This window comes from Chlorocebus sabaeus, chromosome 24 (assembly GCF_047675955.1).
Source record: "Chlorocebus sabaeus isolate Y175 chromosome 24, mChlSab1.0.hap1, whole genome shotgun sequence".
Lineage (NCBI taxonomy): Eukaryota > Metazoa > Chordata > Mammalia > Primates > Cercopithecidae > Chlorocebus > Chlorocebus sabaeus.
This window is the reverse complement of record NC_132927.1, coordinates 53,735,130-53,754,802: the sequence shown is the minus strand read 5'-3', so window position 1 is coordinate 53,754,802 and position 19,673 is coordinate 53,735,130. Positions and strand designations below refer to the sequence as shown.

The 19,673-nt window shown below is 41.7% G+C and overlaps 1 protein-coding gene across 1 annotated transcript in view; it reads left to right on the top strand.

Annotated features, from left to right (window-relative positions):
- Positions 1-19,673, top strand: part of NOXRED1 (NADP dependent oxidoreductase domain containing 1) — a 32,946-nt gene that overhangs the window by 10,601 nt on the left and 2,672 nt on the right. Inside the window, exons 2-5 of the mRNA XM_007987402.3 lie at positions 3,760-3,953; positions 10,067-10,247; positions 10,836-10,987; positions 11,585-11,807. Of these exons, the coding sequence (XP_007985593.2) occupies positions 3,760-3,953; positions 10,067-10,247; positions 10,836-10,987; positions 11,585-11,807 (750 nt within the window). The remainder of the gene's footprint in view (positions 1-3,759; positions 3,954-10,066; positions 10,248-10,835; positions 10,988-11,584; positions 11,808-19,673) is intronic.

The following is a 19,673-nucleotide window of genomic DNA, read 5'->3' as shown; positions in this document are numbered from 1 at the left end:
TCACATTAACAAAATGAAGAACAAAAATCACATGATCATTTTAATTGATGCAGAAAAGGTGTTTGACAAAATTCAACACCTTTTCATGATAAGAACCCTCAGCAAACTAGGAATAGAAGGAAATTATCCCGATATAATAAAGGCTATATATGAAAGGCCCACAGGTAACATCATATTCAGTGGTAAAAACTAAAAGCTTGCCAGGCGTGGTGGCTCATGCCTGTAATCCCAGCACTTTGGGAGGCTGAGGAAGGTGGATCACAAGGTCAGGAGATCAAGACCATCCTGGCTAACACGGTGAAACCCCATCTCTACTAAAAATATAAAAAGTTAGATGGGCATGGTGGCGGGCACCTGAAGTCCCAGCTACTCAGGAGGCTGAGGCAGGAGAATGGCGTGAACCCGGAAAGCGGAGGTTGCAGTGAGCCGAGATCACGCCACCGCACTCCAGCCTGGACGTTAGAGCGAGACTCCGTTTCAAAAAAAAAAAAAAAATATCAAAACTCAAAGCTTTTCCTCTAAGATCAGAAATAAGGCAAAAATGCCTACTTTTACCACTTCTTTTTTTTTTTTTTTTTTTTTTGAGACGGAGTCTTGCTCTGTCGCCCAGGCTGGAGTGCAGTGGCCGGATCTCAGCTCACTGCAAGCTCCGCCTCCCGGGTTCACGCCATTCTCCTGCCTCAGCCTCCCGAGTAGCTGGGACTACAGGCGCCCACCACAGCGCCCGGCTAGTTTTTTGTATTTTTTAAGTAGAGACGGGGTTTCACCGGATTAGCCAGGATGGTCTCGATCTCCTGACCTCGTGATCCACCCATCTCGGCCTCCCAAAGTGCTAGGATTACAGGCTTGAGCCACCTCACCCGGCCTACTTTTACCACTTCTGTTGAAGTACTGGAAATCCTAGTCAGAGCAATTAGGCAAGAAAAAGAAATAAAAGACATCCAAACTGGAAAGCAAGAAATAAAATGGTCTCTGTTCACAGATGACATGTTTTGTTTGTTTTTGAGACAAAATCTTGCTCTATCCGCCAGGCTGGAGTGCAATGGCATGAGCATAACTCACTATAATGTTGAACTCCTGCGCTCAAGTGACTCTCCTGCCTTAGCCTCCTGAGTAGCTACACTACAGGTGCACACCACCACACCCAGTTAACTTAATTTTTTTGTAGAGACAGTGTCCTGCTATGTTGCCCAGACTAATCTCTTAACTCCTGCCTTCAAGCAATCCTCCCACCATGGCTTCTCAAAGTGCTGGGATTGCAGGCATGAGCCACTGTGCTCAGGCTAACATGATCTTACATGTAGAAAACCCTAAAGATTCCATTAAGAAAAAAACTGTTAGAAGTAGTAAACAAATTCAGCAAAGTTGCAGGATACAAAATCAACATACTAAAATTAGTTGCATTTCTGTACACTAATGAACAACCTGAAAAAGAAATTATGAAATTCACATTTACAATAGCCTCCAGTAGAATAAAATACTTAGTAATAAACTTAATAAGGGCATGAAAGATTTGTACACTGAAAACTACAAAACATTGTTAAAAGAAATTAAGGAAGACACAAACTGAAAGACATCCCATGTTTATGGATTAGAAGACTTAGTTTTAAAATGTCCATACTACCTAAAGCCATCTACAGATGCACTGCAATCCTTATCAAAATCCCAATGACATTTTTCATGAAGATGGAAAAAAAATCCAAAAATTCATATGGATGAAGCTTGAGGACATTATGATAAGTGAAATTAATCATGTATAAAAAGACAATACCACATAATTCTACTTATATGAGGTATCTAAAGTAGTGAAACAGAAAGTAGAATGGTAGTTTCCAGGGGCTGGGGAGAGAGAAAAATTGTATAGAGTTTCAGGTTGGGTGCAGTGGCTCACACCTATAATCCCAGCACTTTGGGAGGTGGAGGTGGGCGGATCACTTGAGGTGGGGAGTTTGAGACTAGCCTGGCCAACATGGAGAACCTCATCTCTACTAAAAATACAAAAATTAGCTGGGCATGGGGTGTGGTGGCATGCACCTGTAATCCCAGCTAGTTAGTAGGCTGAGGCAGAGAACTGCTTGAATGTGAGAGGTGGAGGCTGCAGTGAGCTGAGATTGTGCCACTGCACTCCAGCTCAAGCAATGCAGGCAGACTCTGTCTTGGAAAAAAAAAAAAAAAAAAGCATATAGAGTTCCAGTTTTGCAAGATGGAAAGGTTCTAAAGATCTGTTGCACAACTATATCTGTATCTATATCTGTCTGTCTGTCTATCTATCTATCTAGCTTTTTTTTTTTTTTTTTTTTTTTGAGATGGAGTCTCACTCTGTTGCCCAGGCTGGAGTGCAGTAGTGGATCTCGGCTCACTGCAACCTCCACCTCCCAGGTTCAAGAGATTCTCCTGCCTTAGCCTCCTGAGTAGCTAAGACTACAGATTTACACTATCATGCTGGGCTAATTTTTATATTTTTAGTAGAGACAGGGTTTCACCATGTTGGCCAGGCCAGTTTAAACTTCTGACCTCAAGTGATCCACCCACCTTGGCCTCCCGAAGTGCTGGGGTTACAGGCATCAGCCACCATGCCTAGCGACAATGTGCGTATAATTAACACAACTGTACTGTGCACTTTAAAAATGGTTATGATAGTAAAGTTCATGCTGTGTGTGTGTGTGTGTGTGTGGGTGTGTGTGTGTGTGTGCTTTTCCTGAGACAGGGTCTTGCTCTGTCATTCAGGCTGGAGTACAGCGGCACGAGCACAGCTCACTGCAGCCTCAAACTCCTGAGTTCAAGCAATCCTCCCGCCTCAGCCTCTGGAGTAGCTGGGACTACAGGTGTGCGCCACCATGCCTCGCTAATTCATGTATTTTTTGTAGAGACGAGGTCTCACCATGTTGCCCAGGCTGGTCTCAAACTCCTGAGCTCAAGTGATCTACCTGCCTTGGCCTCTCAACGTACTGGGATTACAGATGGGAGCCACTGTACCCAGCCTGTGTTTTTTAACCAAGATTTAAAAAGAAAAAAAAAAAAAAAAAATTGACAGATGTCTGCACAGAAACAAACAAAACATGAGGGGACTGGCCCACAATGTGTTATAGACATTAAAGTATGCTGTATAATAGTGACTGTTCACAATGGTGTACTGAGCCAGTGAAATGATTAAATATTCAGATTGTTTAACCAGACAAGCATAATACATGTAACAAAGTATGTTCATTTAAAACATTTTAAATTTTGGTCCCTTGAAAAGGGTTATACTTTTGTTTCTGGAAAATTAACTCAAGAGGAACATTTCATTCCCTAGTGAGGCTGGATAAATGACACACAGTTGAAATGCCTTATCTCCGAAGTACTTAAGGTGCCACCAAGCACCTTAAATGACAAAGCAGAAAACATCAGAGATTGACAGTTAAGAAGAACTAGGCTGGGTGCGGTGGCTCACGGCTGTAATCCCAGCACTTTGGGAGGCCAACGCGGGCGGATCACGAGGTCAGGAGATGGAGACCAACCTGGCTAACATGGTGAAACTCCGTCTCTACTAAAAATACAAAAAATTAGCCAGGTGTGGTGGCGGGCACCTGTAGTCCCAGCTACTGGGGAGACTGAGGCAGGAGAATGGCGTGAACCTGGGAGGCGGAGTTTGCAGTGAGCTGAGATCACCCCATTGCACTCCAGCCTGGGTGACAGAGCGAGACTCTGTCTCAAAAAAAAAAAAGAACTACAGTGTGTGCACGTATTTATGTATGTGTCTGTGTGTTCATTCTCCAGAGCATCATTAAATGAGAATCAAAGTTCCAGACATCTCTCAATTGACTCCCTTAATGCAGCCACTCCTGAAGAGTTTAAGGTGGGCATCATTGGAGGTGGCCACCTTGGGAAGCAGCTGGCTGGCACACTGCTGCAGCTCGTCCCCGTCCCTGCTGAAAGCCTGCGGATCTCCACTCGGAGGCCAGAGGCTCTGGGTGAGCAGCGGTGTGTGGGAGAAAGGGGGCTTGGTTGTGCTGTGTAGGTGTCAACAAAGCCATTTTGAAAGGGTCCTCCAAAGAGGAGTCCTTGCATACAGCGTGTGGAGTTCTCAGCTTACTACCTAAGAAAAGTTAGAAGCATAACTTTCTCTCTTGTTCTTTAAAGCAACTTTTTTCCTCCATGTATATGTTTTATATCCATCTCTCCTCCCTGTGCCCTTGGTGGTGAATTATCTTTCTGGATCTTTGATACAGGGAAGCTTTCCATACAGAGTTCAGATCTTCTGACTGAATCAGTTAGGGTCTGGTTGGGTGTTATACAGTTCCAGGCATTTGCAGTTGGCCTTACGTTTTTAAAAATGACATTTACTGGCTTTTAAAAAATGTTTTGTGGTCGGGCGCGGTGGGCACACCTGTAATCCCAGCACTTTGGGAGGCCGAGGTGGGTAGATGACGAGGTCAAGAGTTTGAGACCATCTTGGCCAACATGGTAAAACCCTGTCTCTACTAGAAATACAAAAATTATCTGGGCGGGGTGGCGCGTGCCTGTAGTCCCAGCTGCTCAGGAGGCTGAGGCAGGAGAATCGCTTGAAGCCAGGAGGCAGAGGTTGCAGTGAGCTGAGATCACGCTACTGCACTCTAGCCTGGCGACAGAGCGAGACTCCGTCTCAAAAAAAAAAAACAAACAAAAAAAGGTTTTGTAATGATTCCATTTATGGTGATAGAAATCAGAACAATGATTTCTTCTGGGGAGATGGACTGAGAAAGTCCCAAAGGAACTTTTTCTGGGAAGATGAAAATGTTCTATATCTTGAGAGAGGTATGGGTTAAATGGGTGTATGCTTTTGTCAAAACTGATCAAACTATATACTTCATATCTGTGTGTTGCATTATATGTAAATTATATTTCAATAATAAAAAATGTAAAATAATATGCATATTGTAGAAAATTTGTCTATAAGGAAGGGTACAACTACCTATAATCTACTCAGGTTATCATTTCCTTCCCATGTTTTCTTTTCTCTGTATCAGTAATTGACACTATATATAGTTGTTTGTATTCTGCTTGTTTTACATAATGTATCATGAGCATATTCTCATATTGTTTTAACATTTTTTGAAATAATGATTTGCCCACGTCTGTAAGCCCAGCACTCTGGGAGGCCGAGGTGGGCAGATCACCTGAGGTCAGGAGTTTGAGACCAGCCTGGCTCACATGTTGAAACCCAGTCTCTACTAAAAATACAAAAATTAGCCAGGTGTTATGGTGGGTGCCTTTAGTCTCAGCTACTCAGGAGGCTGAGGCAGGAGAATCACTTGAACCTAGGAGGTGGAGGTTGCAGTGAGCTGAGATCGCGTCATTGCACTCCAGCCTGGGTGACAGAGTGAGACTCTGTCTCAATCAATCAATCAATAAGAAATAATGATTTTAAGCCCCTCCACTTTCCCACAGTAGAAGGTTACCCCAGCAGGCTTTGAGCACACTCCCTTGCTTCTCCCTAGCAGGGTGTGCTTGCTGTATCTGGTGTTTGGATGCACAGACTTTGTAGTTGTGCCCAGCAGTGGCTGAGACCACCAGACACCCTACACCATTCTTCCTTGCTCTGTTTTCATCTCAGGATTTAAAATGTTAATTATATTAGTAAGAGATTAATGTAAAAAAAAAAGATTTTAAGGTTGTGTAGTATCCCAAAGTATGGATGTACTATAATTTATGTTAACTGTACCTTATTTAGTTGAACTTCCTTGTACATAATTTTCCAAATAAAGTTATTAGGTCAAAGAATTGGTACAGCTTTATTAATTTTTTTTTTTTGAGACTGAGTCTCGCTCTGCCACCAAGGCTGGAGTGCAGATTGTGGAGAGCACAGTCTTAGCTCACTGCAACCTCTGCCTCCCAGGTTCAAGCAATTCTCTTGCCTCAGCCTCCCCAGTAGCTGGAATTACAGGCATACACCACCATGACTAGCTAAACTTTTTTTTGTATTTTTAGTAGAGACAGGGTTTCACCATGTTAGCCAGGCTGGTCTTGAACTCCTGACCTCAGGTGATCTGCCCACCTCGGTCTCCCAAAGTGCTGGGATTACAGGCGTGAGCCACCGTGCCCGGCCCTAAAATATTTCTATACAATAAATGGCACACAGTTAAAAGTGTACAATTTGATGTTTTGGCACGTATACTCCTGTGAAACCATCACAAGGTAATGAACGTATCCCATCACCCCTAAAAGTTGCCCCTTGTCTTTGGTAATCCCTTTCTGTCCACTTCCCTGTAGCTCTCCACCCAGGAAACCAACAATCTGATTTCTGTCACCATAGATTAGTTTGCATTTTCTAGAGTTTTATATAAATGGAATCATACAGTTTATAGTGTTTTTTTAGTCTAACTTCTTTCACACTGCATAATTTGTTTGAAATATATCCAAGGTTTTTTTTGTTTTTTTTTTTTTTAGACAGAGTCTCACTCTGTCGCCCAGGCTGGAGTGCAGTGGCACAATCTCGGCTCACTGCAACCTCCGCCCCCCAGGTTCAAGCGATTCTCCTGCCCCAGCCTCCCAAGTTGTTGGGATTACAGGCATGTACCACCATGCCCAGCTAATTTTTTGTATTTTTAATAGAGACGGGGTTTCATCATGTTGGACAGGTTTGGTCTCCAACTCCTGACCTCAAGTGATCCTCCCACCTCAGCCTCCCAAAGTGCTGGGATTACAGGCGTGAGCCACCATGCCCGCTGAAATATATCCAAGTTTTTTTTATGTATCAATATCCTTTTTTATTTCTGAGTAGTAGTTCCTTGCATGATTATTCCACAGTTTATTCATTTGGTTTACTTAGGCTGTTTCCAGTTTCGGCTATTACAAGTAAAGCTGCCATGAATACGTGTATATGAGTGTTCATGTGGGCAACTACTTTCATTTTTCTTGGGTAAATACCAGGCAGTGAAATGGCTGGGTCATCTGGTAGGTATCTGTAATTTTTAAAGAAACTTCTAATGTATTTTTTCAAATTGACCTCCCAAAAGGTTTTCAGGTTTACTTTTTTACCAACATTGCATAAGAACACCCATTTCACTACACCCTGGTCAGTGCTGGGATCATTTTTAACATCACCATTTTAATATGCTTTACATTATTTTCTTGTTTTAATGTCTTTCATTAATCACTAGAAGAGTTTTATTTTCTTAGGTTTTATTACTATGTCATATTTTTTTGAGGTGCTTTTGACCATATTTTCTGTTGGAGTACCCATATTTTTCTTACTTTATTTATGTATTTATTTATTTATTTATTTTGAGACACAATCTCACTTTGTCACCCAGGCTGGAGTATAGTGGCATGATCCTGGCTCACTACAACCTCCCTGCCTCCCAAGCTCAAGTGATTCTCATGCCTCAGCCCCTCACGTACCCGGGATTACAGGCACACACCACCATGCTCAGCTAATTTTTGTATAATATTTTAGTAGAGATGGGGTTTTGCCATGTTGACCAGGCTGGTCTCGAACTCCTGGCCTCAAGTGATCCACTCACCTTAGCCTCCCAAAGTACTGGGGTATAGGTGTGAGCCACCGTGCCAAGGTTTATTTTTCTTATTGATTTGTAATTTTTTTTCTTTTTTGGTTTTATAAATAGAGACAGGGTATCACTGTAATGCTGAAGCTAGTCTTAAACTGCTAGGCTCAACCAGTCTCCCCGCCTCACCCTCTGAAAGTGCTGGTATTACAGGAGTGAGTCATCACACCTGGCCATTTTTTTTTTTTTTTCCCCCTATATTCCTAAGGAAACTAGAAAAAAATCTTACCAACTGGGCATGGTGGCCCACACTGGTAATCCCAGCACTTTGAGAGGCTGAGTCAGGTGGATCACTTGAGGCCAGGAGTTTGAGACCAGGCTGGCCAACATGACGAAACCCCATCTCTTCTAAAAATACAAAAATTACCCGGGCATGATGACACATACTTTCAAATCCCAGCTACAGGGGAGGAATGAGAATTGCTTGAACCCAGGAGGCAGAGGTTGCAATGAGCCAAAATCGCACCATGCACTCCACCCTGGATGACAGAGCAAGACTCTGTCTCAAAAAAAAAAATCTTACCAGTCAAGGTATATTTATCCCATCAATAGGACTAATATATGTGATATTTCAACAAAGTACATATATTCTTTGCAAAGCAATGTATTTATTAGAATAAAATTATAGTTGTAAAATGTCAGTGTGTGTTGTGTAAGGAAACAAGAATTCAAAATGCTCAACATCAGCTTCTATGCACGTGAAAAGAATGAGAACACATGAGAGAATGATAGATATGCCTGTTTTGTAAACTTTGTCCTGTTGTATTAGTCTGTTTTCACACTGCTATAAAGATACTGTCTGAGACTGGGTAATTTATAAACAGAAGAGGTTTAATTGACTCACAGTTCTGCATGGCTGTGGAGGCCTCAGGAAACTTACAATCATGGTGGAAGGTGAAGGAGAAGCAAGTACCTTCTTCATAAGGCGGGAGGAGAGAGCACACAGGGGAAACTGCCATGTTTAAACCATTAGCTCTCGTGAGAACTCCCTCCCTATCATGAGAACAGCATGGTGGAAACTGCCTCCATGATCCAATCACCTCACACCAGGTCCCTCCCTTGACACATGGGGATTACAATTCCAAGATGAGATTTGGGTGGGGGCACAGAGCCAAACCAAATCATCTTTCTTCCAGGTTTATCAGTATCTAGATAACCGCAGCATTACATTTGCCATGTACTCTCAGTGGTTAACATAAGAAGTCACTCGCCAATGTCTGTTATATTCTGTTTTCCAGTGATATTTATGACATATCACCAGATGTGAATGTACACTTTAGGTTTATACTTTTGAAAATCCATATTGCCTCATGCCCATAATCCCAGCACTTTGGGAGGCTAAGGCAGGGGGATCGCTTGAAGCCAGAAGTTGGAAACCAGCCTGGATAACATAGTGAGATCCCATCTCTAGCCTAAAAAAAAAAAAAAAAAAAATGAACTACCAGTAAGTGTTTTTATGCACCTACATGAGTTGCCAGTCTTTCTTCATTTATAAATATGCTAATAAATTTGTATATACTTTACAGAAACTGCTAAATATTTGCAAACTCCTCTCAGCCTCTGATTTATACCTTCCACTCTCCTAGTCTTTTCCACCACCTTAAGCCAGCAGCTCTGTAACTTTGGAAAAGTCATATGATTTCTTGAATCCTCAGTCTCCTCATCTGTAAAATGAGACTGCTACTCATTTCTGCTTCATAAGGCCCTTGTGAGGGTTACACCTTAGACACTGTAAAGTACTTTGTATATTATCTGACACATGGTTATCCTGCAGTACATTGGAGTAAAAGGCTTCTCTGAGATTTTTTTTTCTTCCTAAAAAAAAAAGTCTGGGCAGCACATGGTGGCTCATGCCTGTAATCCCAGAACTTTGGGAGGCAGAGGTGGGAGGATCATTTGAGTCCTGGGGTTTGAGGCCAGCCTAGGCAACATAGTGAGACCTTGTCTCTACACAAAATAAAAAAATTAGCTGGGCATGGTCACACTCACCAGTGGTCCCAGCTACTTGGGAGGCTGAGGTGGGAGGATCCCTTGAGCTCAGGAAGTTGAGGCTATAGTAAGCCGTAATCACACCACAGGTGACAGAGCAAGACCCTGTCTTAAAAAAAAAAAAAATTGGAAATATTCTAGCACTTGATTTAAAAGTAAGATAAAGATGAATTGTAGGTCAGGTGTGGTGGCTCACACCTGTAATCCTGGCACTTTGGGCAGTCGAGATGGGCGGATCATCTGAGGATGGGAGTTCGAGACCAGCCTGGCCAACATAGTGAAACCCCAGCTCTACTAAAAATACAAAAATTAACTGGGCGTGGTGGCATGTGCCTGTAGTCTCAGCTACTACTGCTGCTTTAGTACTAGAGTTAGGGCATTGCTGCATGGCTTTTAGAAGTCCTGTAGGAAGGAATATCTTCTGATTTATGGAGCAACAAGACTTGGGTTGATTTACTGAGCTAAAATAATGATCACCCTCTCCCCATAGTTGATGTTCAGGTCAAACTCCTTAGTACTGTGCTCTTTCTGTCTTCCTTTTTCCCTCCCAGGTGAGCTCCAGAAGCTGGGAATCAAATGCTTTTACCATAACGCTGATCTGGTGAGTTGGGCCGACGTGATATTCCTCTGCTGCTTGCCATCTCAGCTGCCTAATATCTGCGTAGAAATTCACACCAGCCTTGAGAAGACCAGCATTGTGTACAGCTTTGTAGCTGCCGTCCCACTACCCAGGTATCTTGTTAGGGTGAGAACGGAACTGGCACAACTGTTCTGTCTGCCTATCTCTGACTTCTGCCTCCCACCTCCACTGTAGCCCCTACCTCTTAGAGCTGGTCATTTCCAGTAATAAGGGGGAGGCAACTTTATCTGTAGAAGAACATAGTTAGGCAATCTTCTTTGTAACTTCCCTGCTTACCCACAAATAGTACCCACAAACCATTTTTGTTGCTGTACAAAGGTTTACAATTGCAATAGAACATTTATTCCCATTACTTGAACACTGACGTATTCTCCTTATGCATCAATGAGAAGAGAAATCATCAGTCAATAACATGAAAAGTTACTGAAAGTATGTGTCAAGTATTATTTCTGCACACTTAGTTTCTAGCCCAGTGCCTGGCACGTAACATTCAATAAGTAAGGATTTGTTAGGTGGATGAACAGTCCAATTAATTAGTGTTCTCAGCACAGACCCAGATCCGCATTTATCTCTGAGCTGTGTGGGGGAGTCTGTTTATGGGTTGGATGTAAACACAGTGGGTTATGTGGTCATTTATTCCAGTCCTGGCATTGCACTCCCTGTCTTGGCTTTACTTCCAGGCTGAAACTACTGTTGAACCACACCAATATCTTGCGGCCTCAGTATCAGTATGGTGAAGATTCTGTCAGCATCTGGGGGGCCAATAAGAAAGTCATAGCTGCTCTCCAAGATCCTACGATTCTTCAAGCTACCTGTCCCTACAGTCCTGCTGGTCATGGCTCAACATATTTCTGGCATTCTTTTGAAAATTACTTTCCTTTTGGCCCATTGCTGTCTTATTAAATCTCTCTCTCTCTCTCTCTCTCTGTGTGTGTGTGTGTGTGTGTGTGTGTGTGTGTGTGTAAGTCACAAGGTACTGCAGGAGAGCTACTTAGGAAGAGCTGAGAAGCCTGATCATTTTAGTCTTAAGGACAAACTAAAAACCAAAAGAGGAGATAGCTTATTTCAATAGGAGGATGTAATGTTGGACTAAAATGGCTTTTCCCTGTTCTAATCTTGCAGTTTTCTCCAGTTCCTTCTCCTTATTAGCAACGACTATTCTAGAGACACTTTTTACCATTAGCAATGTCTACATTAGTTGTATCTGTCCGCCTTTGGGATGGTCAACACATGATGTGTTATAAAGGGCACAAGTAGGGCTTGTGGCTCAGGAAGGCGTGTTTATCTTGTGGTTCATATTACCAACCTGTCTTGGAAAAAAAGGTGGCTATTCAAAAAGGTGGCTATTCACTGTCAGGGGTTTATTCTATGTTCTCTGCAACCATTTTTGGTGGTGCTAACTGGTATTTACCTTCTCATTGATGTGTAGGGGGAATAATCCTCAAGATCAAGTGGTTGGAGGGAGTGTTTTATGCGGCCCTAAACATATGCACAGCAAGAAACATGGCCCACTCCCAAGTGCTGCAGCTTCTGAGTGAACTCTTTCTCTCTGTGCACTTTGAAGACTGTGGGAAAGACACAGCATCTTGCCCAAAGTTTCAAATAACAGATTTTGTCAGCAAAGCCTATGGCAAGAACTTGTCTCAGGAAAGGTAAGGGCATCAGACAGCTGGCCATTCTCATTTCTCCCAGACTCTGCTTAGTTAATGCTTTTTTCTTTTATCCTTTCATGTTCTCTTTAAACACTGATAAAAATCATACCTTTCTGTAAAGAATTTCAAAGAGTGGAAAAGTAAATGTCGTCCTTTGCCTTCCAAATCCTGTTTCATAGATTTCACCTCTAACAGTTTTTATATTTTTATCTATGCATTTACAAAGATTTATATTGTTATAATGTATATGCACATCTATTCCTATATATACAGTGTTAGACACATGGGAACTATGTATTCTGCTTTTGTACTTACTGTATCACAGCTACCATTCTATGTTAGTACAATCATAGCTACTTCATTTATGAGCAGCTACCTAGGTGTCCACTAGACACATTTATTTCATTAAATTTATTCACCCTGTCTCACTTGATAGAGATGTAGTTCCTCGTCCTAGCCCCAATTTTGCATTACGGGCTACTTTTACTTTTTTTTTTTTTTTTGAGACAGTCTTGCTCTGTCACCCAGGCTGGAGTGCAGTGGCGCAATCTCGGCTCACTGCAACCTCTGCCTCCCGGGTTTAAGTGATTCAAGTGCCTCAGCCTCCCAAGTAGTTGGGATTACAGGAGTGTGCCATCACGCCTGGCTAATTTTTGTATTTTTAGTAGAGACAGGGTTTCGCCATGTTGGCCAGGCTGGTCTCCAACTCCTGACCTCAAGTGATCCGCCCGCCTTGGCCTACCAAAGTGCTGGGATTATAGGCGTGAGCCACTGCGCCCGGCCTGCTTTGAACATTCCTGTACTTTACGCACTTGGACCAGTATTTTGGTGGCATATATGAAAGAATTTCTGGGTCAAAGGTTATACATATTTATATTTTATATTTGATAGGTATTCCCAAATTGCTTATAAAAAATGTGGTACTTGTTTACATTTCTACCAACAACATGAGGGTGCCACTTCTCTATTTGATAACTATCAAATAAATATTTTTGATCTTTGATAATCTAATATGCAAAGATTATTGCTCTTATTACTAGTGACTTCCATGTCACTAGATCCACTGGATGCTTTAAACTCTTTTTCTTCCTTAATTATTGAACATGCCATCCTTCTTGAAGCAGTCTCTTCTCTAGGCTGACATGATCCCTCCCATTCTCATTTTCTTCCTGACTCCCCGGCCCCTCCTTTGCTAGCTCCTCCTCTGCCTCACCCTTAAATCTGGGTGTTTTCAGGGCTCTATCCTAGGCATTTTTCTTTTCATGCTGTACTTCTTTTCATTCTATACTTTGTTCCTGGTGATCTTTTCCACTTTGGGGACTTAGGTTGCCATCTTTACACTGACCATCTCTAGCCTAAATGTCAGTGCTATGCCTAGGTAACTGTGTATTCACCATCTCCACTCAAACTCACCACGTCCAAAAACATACCTGCTCTTATACCTGCTCTTCTAATGTTTCTTACCTAATTATATGCTGCTTCACCAGGTTGTTCAAGTCAGAACCCTAGAAGTAATCCTAGATTCTTCTTCCCCTTATCTTTTGTATTCCAATCAATCATCAATGGACAGTTTATTTTCTATGCCTGTGATTCACTTTTGGCTTGGAGATTTTTCTTTTTCATTATCCCAGGGATTCCCCTCACTTTTCTGTTGTATTGGATTTCTTGTTTCCTGTCATGGAAACATCTCTTGTTTCTCTCTCATGAATTACTTCTTAATTTGGGGGAAACATATCCTGCAGTACCTTCCTGAGAAAGGGTGCATTGAAATAATTTTCACACTCTTTGAGATGTTTTTATTCTAAACTCCTATTTTATCGAGAACATAGCCAGGTATAGAATTGTAGGTTGGAAATAATTTTCCCTTAGAATTTTGAGGCATTACATCTACAGCCATACCACCCTGAACGTGCCTGATATCATCTGATCTCGGAAGCTAAGCAGGGTCAGGCCCGGTTAGTACTTGGAAGGGGGAATTTTGAAGCATTGTTTCATTGTCTTTCAGCTTCTAGAGTTGCTGCTGAGAGTTACAGTGCCATTCTAATTCTTAACCTTTTGTCTGAAACCTGTTTCTTTCCTTTCTGGAAGCTTGTAAGATCTTTTGACCTCAGTATCTTGAAATTTTATGATGTGCCGTGATGTAGGTCTATTTTAATTAAATGTTGAGCACTTGGTGGGCCTTTTTTTTCCATTAACTTTTTTGTTTTTATTTTTATTTTTTTGAGACAGGGTCTTACTCTGCTGCCCAGGCTGGAATGCAGTGGTGTGTAATGTTGGCTCACTGCAACCTCCACCTCCTGGGCTCACATGATCTTCCCACCTCAGCCTCCCGAGTAGCTGGGACTACAGGCACACACCACCACGCCTGGCTAATTATGGAATTTTTAGTGATAAATCTATCAAGTGATATAGTGTCTGGGATTGCCTTCAAAATAATCCAGCAGATGGGGGTAAAGGAGTAGAGATGGGGTTTTGGATGAGACAAGATTAGCTATAAATTGATAATTGTTAAATCTGAGTGATAGGCACACAGAGTTTTGTTATACTATTTTTTGTTAAATTCTTTTTTACTTAATACTATTCTATGTTTCATTCTATTTTTGTTTTAAAATTTCCATAATAAAAACAAAAAGTTTCCTTCTATTAGTTTGTCAGCCCTAATTTACTCATTCTAATTTTACTCTTCTCAAGTTTTAAGAAAACCTTATTTCAAATTTTATCAGTTTCCCTTTTAAGCATTTAATGAGATTTTTGTTTCTCCTCTAAGATTGTAATATTTAATTAATGTTGTAAACTATATAGTTTTCCTGTCAAATTTTCCTTGTATTTTTTTTTTTTTTCTGAGATGGAGTTTCACTTTTGTTGCCCAAACTGGAGTGCAATGGTGCGATCTTGGCTCACTGCAATCTCTGCCTGCCGGGTTCAAGTGATTCTCCTGCCTCAGCCTCCCGAGTAGCTGGGATTACAGGTGTCCACCACCACACCCAGCTAATTTTTTGTATTTTTAGTAGAAATGGGGTTTCACCATGTTAGCAGGCTAGTCTTGAACTCTTGACCTCAGGTAATGCCTGCCTTGGCCTCCCAAAATACTGGGATTACAGGCGTGAGCCACCATGCCTGGCCTGATGTGTAGCATATTTTCATATGCTTATTGACCATTTGTATATTGTGTTTGATGAGGTGTCTGTTAAGGTCTCAGCCCATTTTTAAATTGGGTTATGTTCCTATTGTTGAATTTTAAGCATTCTTTGTATGTTTTGGAAAACAGTCCTTTATCTGTCTTCTGCAAATATTTTCTCTAGTCTGTGGCTTGTGTTTTCATTCTCTTGGCAGTGTCTTTCACAAAGCAGGGGCTTTTAGTTTTAGTTATTTAATTTAAATTATTTAATTATGTTCAGCTTGTCAATTATTTTTTTCATGGATCATGCCTTTGGTGTTAACAACTATAAAGTCATTGCCAAACCCAAGTTCAGCTAGATTTTTTCCTATGTTATCTTCCAGGAGTTTTATAGTTCTGAATGTGACAAATTTTGACTTAACTTCTGTGAAGGGTATAAGGTTTGTGTCTAGATTCATTTTTTCTTTTTTGCATGTGGATGTCCAAGTGCTTCAGTACCATTTGTGAAGAGACTGTCTTTTCTCCATTATATTGCTTGTGCTCCTTTGTCAAAGAGCAGTTAACTATATTTATGTGGGTCTATTTCTGGGCTTTCTATTCTGTTCCACTCTATTTGTCTTTCACCAATACCACACTGTCTTGATTATTGTAGCTTTAATGTATGTCTTGAAGTTGGGTAGTGTTACTCCTCTGACTTTGTTCTTCCATTTCAATACTGAGTTGGCTATTCTGAGTCTTTTTTGTCGTTAAGACAAGGTCTTGCTCTGTTGCCCAGGCTGGGTTGCAGTGGCACAATCATGGCTCACTGTAGCCTCAACCTTCTGGGCTCAAGCAATCCTCCCACTTCAGCTTCCTGAGTAGCTAGAACTACAGAACTACAGGTGCACACCATTTTGCCCAGCTAATTTTTTAATATTTTTTTGTAGAGATGGGAGCTTGCTATGTTGCCCAAGCTGGTCTCAAGCTCCTGGCCTCAAGTGATCCTCCTACCTCAGCCTCCCAAAGTGCTGGAATTACAGGCATGAGCCATCACACCCAGCCTGTTCTGAGTCTTTTGCTCTTCCATTTAAACTTTTTTTTTTTTTTTTTTTGAGACAGAGTCTCGTTCTGTTGCCCATGCTCCATGCAGTGGCACCATCTTGGCTCACTGCAACCTCTGCTTTCTGGGTTCAAGCAATTCTCCTGCCTCAGCCTCCCTAGTAGCTGGGATTATAGGCACCCGCCACTATGCCCAGCTAATTTTTGTATTTTAGTAGAGATGGGGTTTCACCATGTTGGCCAGGCTGGTCTCGAACTCCTGACCTCAAGTGATCCACCCACCTCAGCCTCCCAAAGTGCTGGGATTACAGTTGTGAGCCACTGCACCTGGCCCCATTTAAACTAGAGAGTCAATTTTTCAATATCCACAAAATAATTTCCTGAGATTTTGATTGGGACTGCATTGAATGTGTAATTCAGTTGGGAAGAACTGACATCTTTATAGTATTGAGTCTTCTTCTCCATGAACACGAAATCTCTATATTTATTTCGTTGTTTTTTGATTCCTCTCATCAGTTTTGTAGTTTTCCTTATATAGATCTTATACATATTTTGTTTGATTTATACCTAAGTATTTCATTTTGGGGGGTGCTAATATAAATGGTAATGTGTTTTTAATTTCAAATTCCACTTGTTCATTGCTGGTATATAGAAAAGAGACTTACTTTTGCATATTAATCTTGTATCCTACAATTTTGCAACATACATTTAAACATTTGCCCTATTGTTTCACTAAGCCCTTCTAAGGCATAACAGGCTGTTCCTGTAAATTGTGTATTCAGTAAAAGGCTCATCAAAAACTCAAAAGAATAAAATCATTTGTCTCTTATCTACCTATGACCTGGAAACCCCAGCCCCACTTCAAGTTGTCCCACCTTTCCAGACCAAACCAATGTACATCTTACATATAGTGATTGATGTCTCCTGTATTCCTAAAATGTATAAAACCATGCTGTGCCCCGACTACCTTGAGTACATGTCATCAGAACCTCCTGAGGCTGTGTCACAGGCACATAGCCACAACCTTGGCAAAATAAACTTTCTAAATTGACTGACACTTGTCTCAGATACTTTCTGGTTTACAGTGTTATCTGTTAGATCAATTAGAAGTAAGAAAAACTAAAGTTATCTTCACTTGTTCCTTCTTCAGTGCTCTGCTTTTCTTTATGTAGATCCGTGTTTCTGACCTATATCATTCTCCTCCTCTCTAAGGAACTTCTTTGCACATTTCTTGCAAGACAGGTCTACTGGCAACAAATTCCCTCCATTTTTGTTTGGTAAAGTCTTTATTTCTCGTTCACTTTTGAAGGATAACTTTGCACAGAGTTCTAGGTTAGTGATTTTTTTTTCCTCCTGCACTTTAAATATTTCACTGCACTCTCTCCTTGCTCACGTGATTCTCAAAATCAGCTTTCTTCTCTTTGTTTTTCTATGGGTACGGTGTTTTTTTCCCTCTGGCTTATCTCAAGATTTTTTATTTTTGTTTTTCGGTAGTCTCAAAATGATATGTTTAGGTATAGTTTTTTGTTTGTTTTTGTTATTTATCCTGCTTGGTGTCTTCTTGAGCTTCCTAGATCTGTGGTTTGGTGTCTGACATTAATTTGGGGAAAATTCTCAGTCACTATGTTTCAAATATTCCTTGTGTTCCTTTCTCTCCTCCTCCTAGTCTCATTATGTGCATGTTACATCTTTTGTAGTTGTCCCACAGCCCTTGGATATTTTGTTCAGTATTTTTCAGTCTTTGTTTTCTTTGCTTTTCAGTTTTGGAGGTTTCTGTTGAAATATCCTCAAATTCAGAGATTATTTCCTCGGCCATGTACAGTCTACTAATAGGGGCCTCAAAGACATTCTTCATATCTGTCACCGTGTTTTTGATGAGTAGTATTTATTTTTGGTTCCTAGAACTTCCTTCTTTCTGCTTCCGTAGTCTGGCTGTTCTTGCCGTCTACTTTATCCATTAGATCCTTTAGCATATTAGTCATAGTTATTTTATTTTTTGAGACACGGTTTTGCTCTGTTACCTAGGCCAGAGTGCAGTGGCATGATCACTGCTCACTGCAGCTACAATCTCCCAAGCTCAAGTGATCCTCCTACCTCTCCCGAGTAGCTGAACCACAGGCACATGCCACCATGCCTGGCTAGGTTTTTTATTTGTGGAGACTGGGGTCTCACTTTGTTGCCCAAACTTGGATTCCTGGGCTTAAGCAATCCTTCCACCTCGGCCTCCCAGATTGCTGGGATTACAGGAGTGAGTCACCTTGCTTGGCCTCATAGTTATTTTAAATTCCCAGTCTGATTATTCCAATATTCCTCCTATATGTGGTTCTGATGCTTGTTCTACCTTTTCAAAGTGTGGGTTTTGGTGTTTTTTTGTTTTTTGGCTTTTAGTATGCCTGTTAACTTTTTCTTGATAGTCAGACATGATGTGCCAGGTAAAAAGAACTGGTGTAAATAGGCCTTTTTTTTTTTGAGACGGAGTCTTGCCCTGTCACCCAGGCTGGAGTGCAATAGCGTGATCTCGGCTCACCGCAACCACCACCTCCTGAGTTCAAACGATTCTCCTGCCTCAGCCTCCTGAGTAGCTGGGATTACAGGTGCCCACCACCACACCCAGCTAATTTTCGTATTTTTAGTAGAGATGGGGTTTCACCATGTTGGCCGGGCTGGTCTCAAACTCCTGACACTGTGATCTGCCTGCCTCGGCCTCCCAAAATGCTGGGATTACAGGCGTGAGCCATCGCACCCAGCCTCTAAATAGGTCTTTAATAATGTAGTAAGGAGTCAAGGAGGGGAAGTGTTCTATAGTCCTATGAGTAGGTCTCAGTCTTTGAGTGAGCCTGTGCTCTGGATACTTCACACGTGTTTCTCAGGTTTTTTTCCTTCTTCAGTGGAACAGGATGGCTAAAGTGGGCTGGAGTTGAGGAGCCCACTCCTTCTACGTGGAAGGGCAGACCTGACTGGAACTGGCTATTTCTCTTCCCCCAGGTCAGTCAGGCTCAGACAAAACCCCAGAAGGTTTGGCTCTGGTTAAATAGTTTCTCCCAAGGGCAGACCTTGCTAAGAACAGAATGCGCTGGCATATCTCAAAATGGTTCCTGACATTTTTATTCTCAGACTTGTCCACTCTGAACCTCCAGCAACTTGTCAGTTACAGTTTCGGGTTCCCTATCTTGGCACTGGGTTCCCATAGAGGTTTCAGCCCATGAGCTTCTCTTCTAGCAAGCTAATTCTGAGCATTTCCGTTCTGGTCCCTGCAGTCTTAGGGAGAGTAGTTTGCTCTTGACCCTACCTTTCTTACACATCTAAAAGAGTTATTGATTTTTTAGTTCAGCTTTTTAATTATTGTTAGGATAGAGTGGCCACTTCTAGCTTTTTATATGTCGGACCAGAAACTGGAATTCAAGATTTTTTTTTTTTGAGATGGAGTTGAGCTCTGTCACCCAGGCTGGAGTGAGTAGTGCAGTCTCGGCTAACTGCAACCTCTGCTTCCCAGGTTCAAACGATTCTCCTGCCTCAGCCTCCTGAGTAGCTGGGATTCAGCCAGTAAGCCTGGCTGATTTTTCTGTATTTTTAGTAGAGACAGGGTTTCACCATGTTGTCCAGGCTGGTCTTGAACTCCTGACCTCAAATGATCCGCCTGCCTTAGCCTCCCGAAGTGCTGGGATTACAGGTGTGAGCCACTGCACCCAGCCAAGATAATTTTTTTTTTT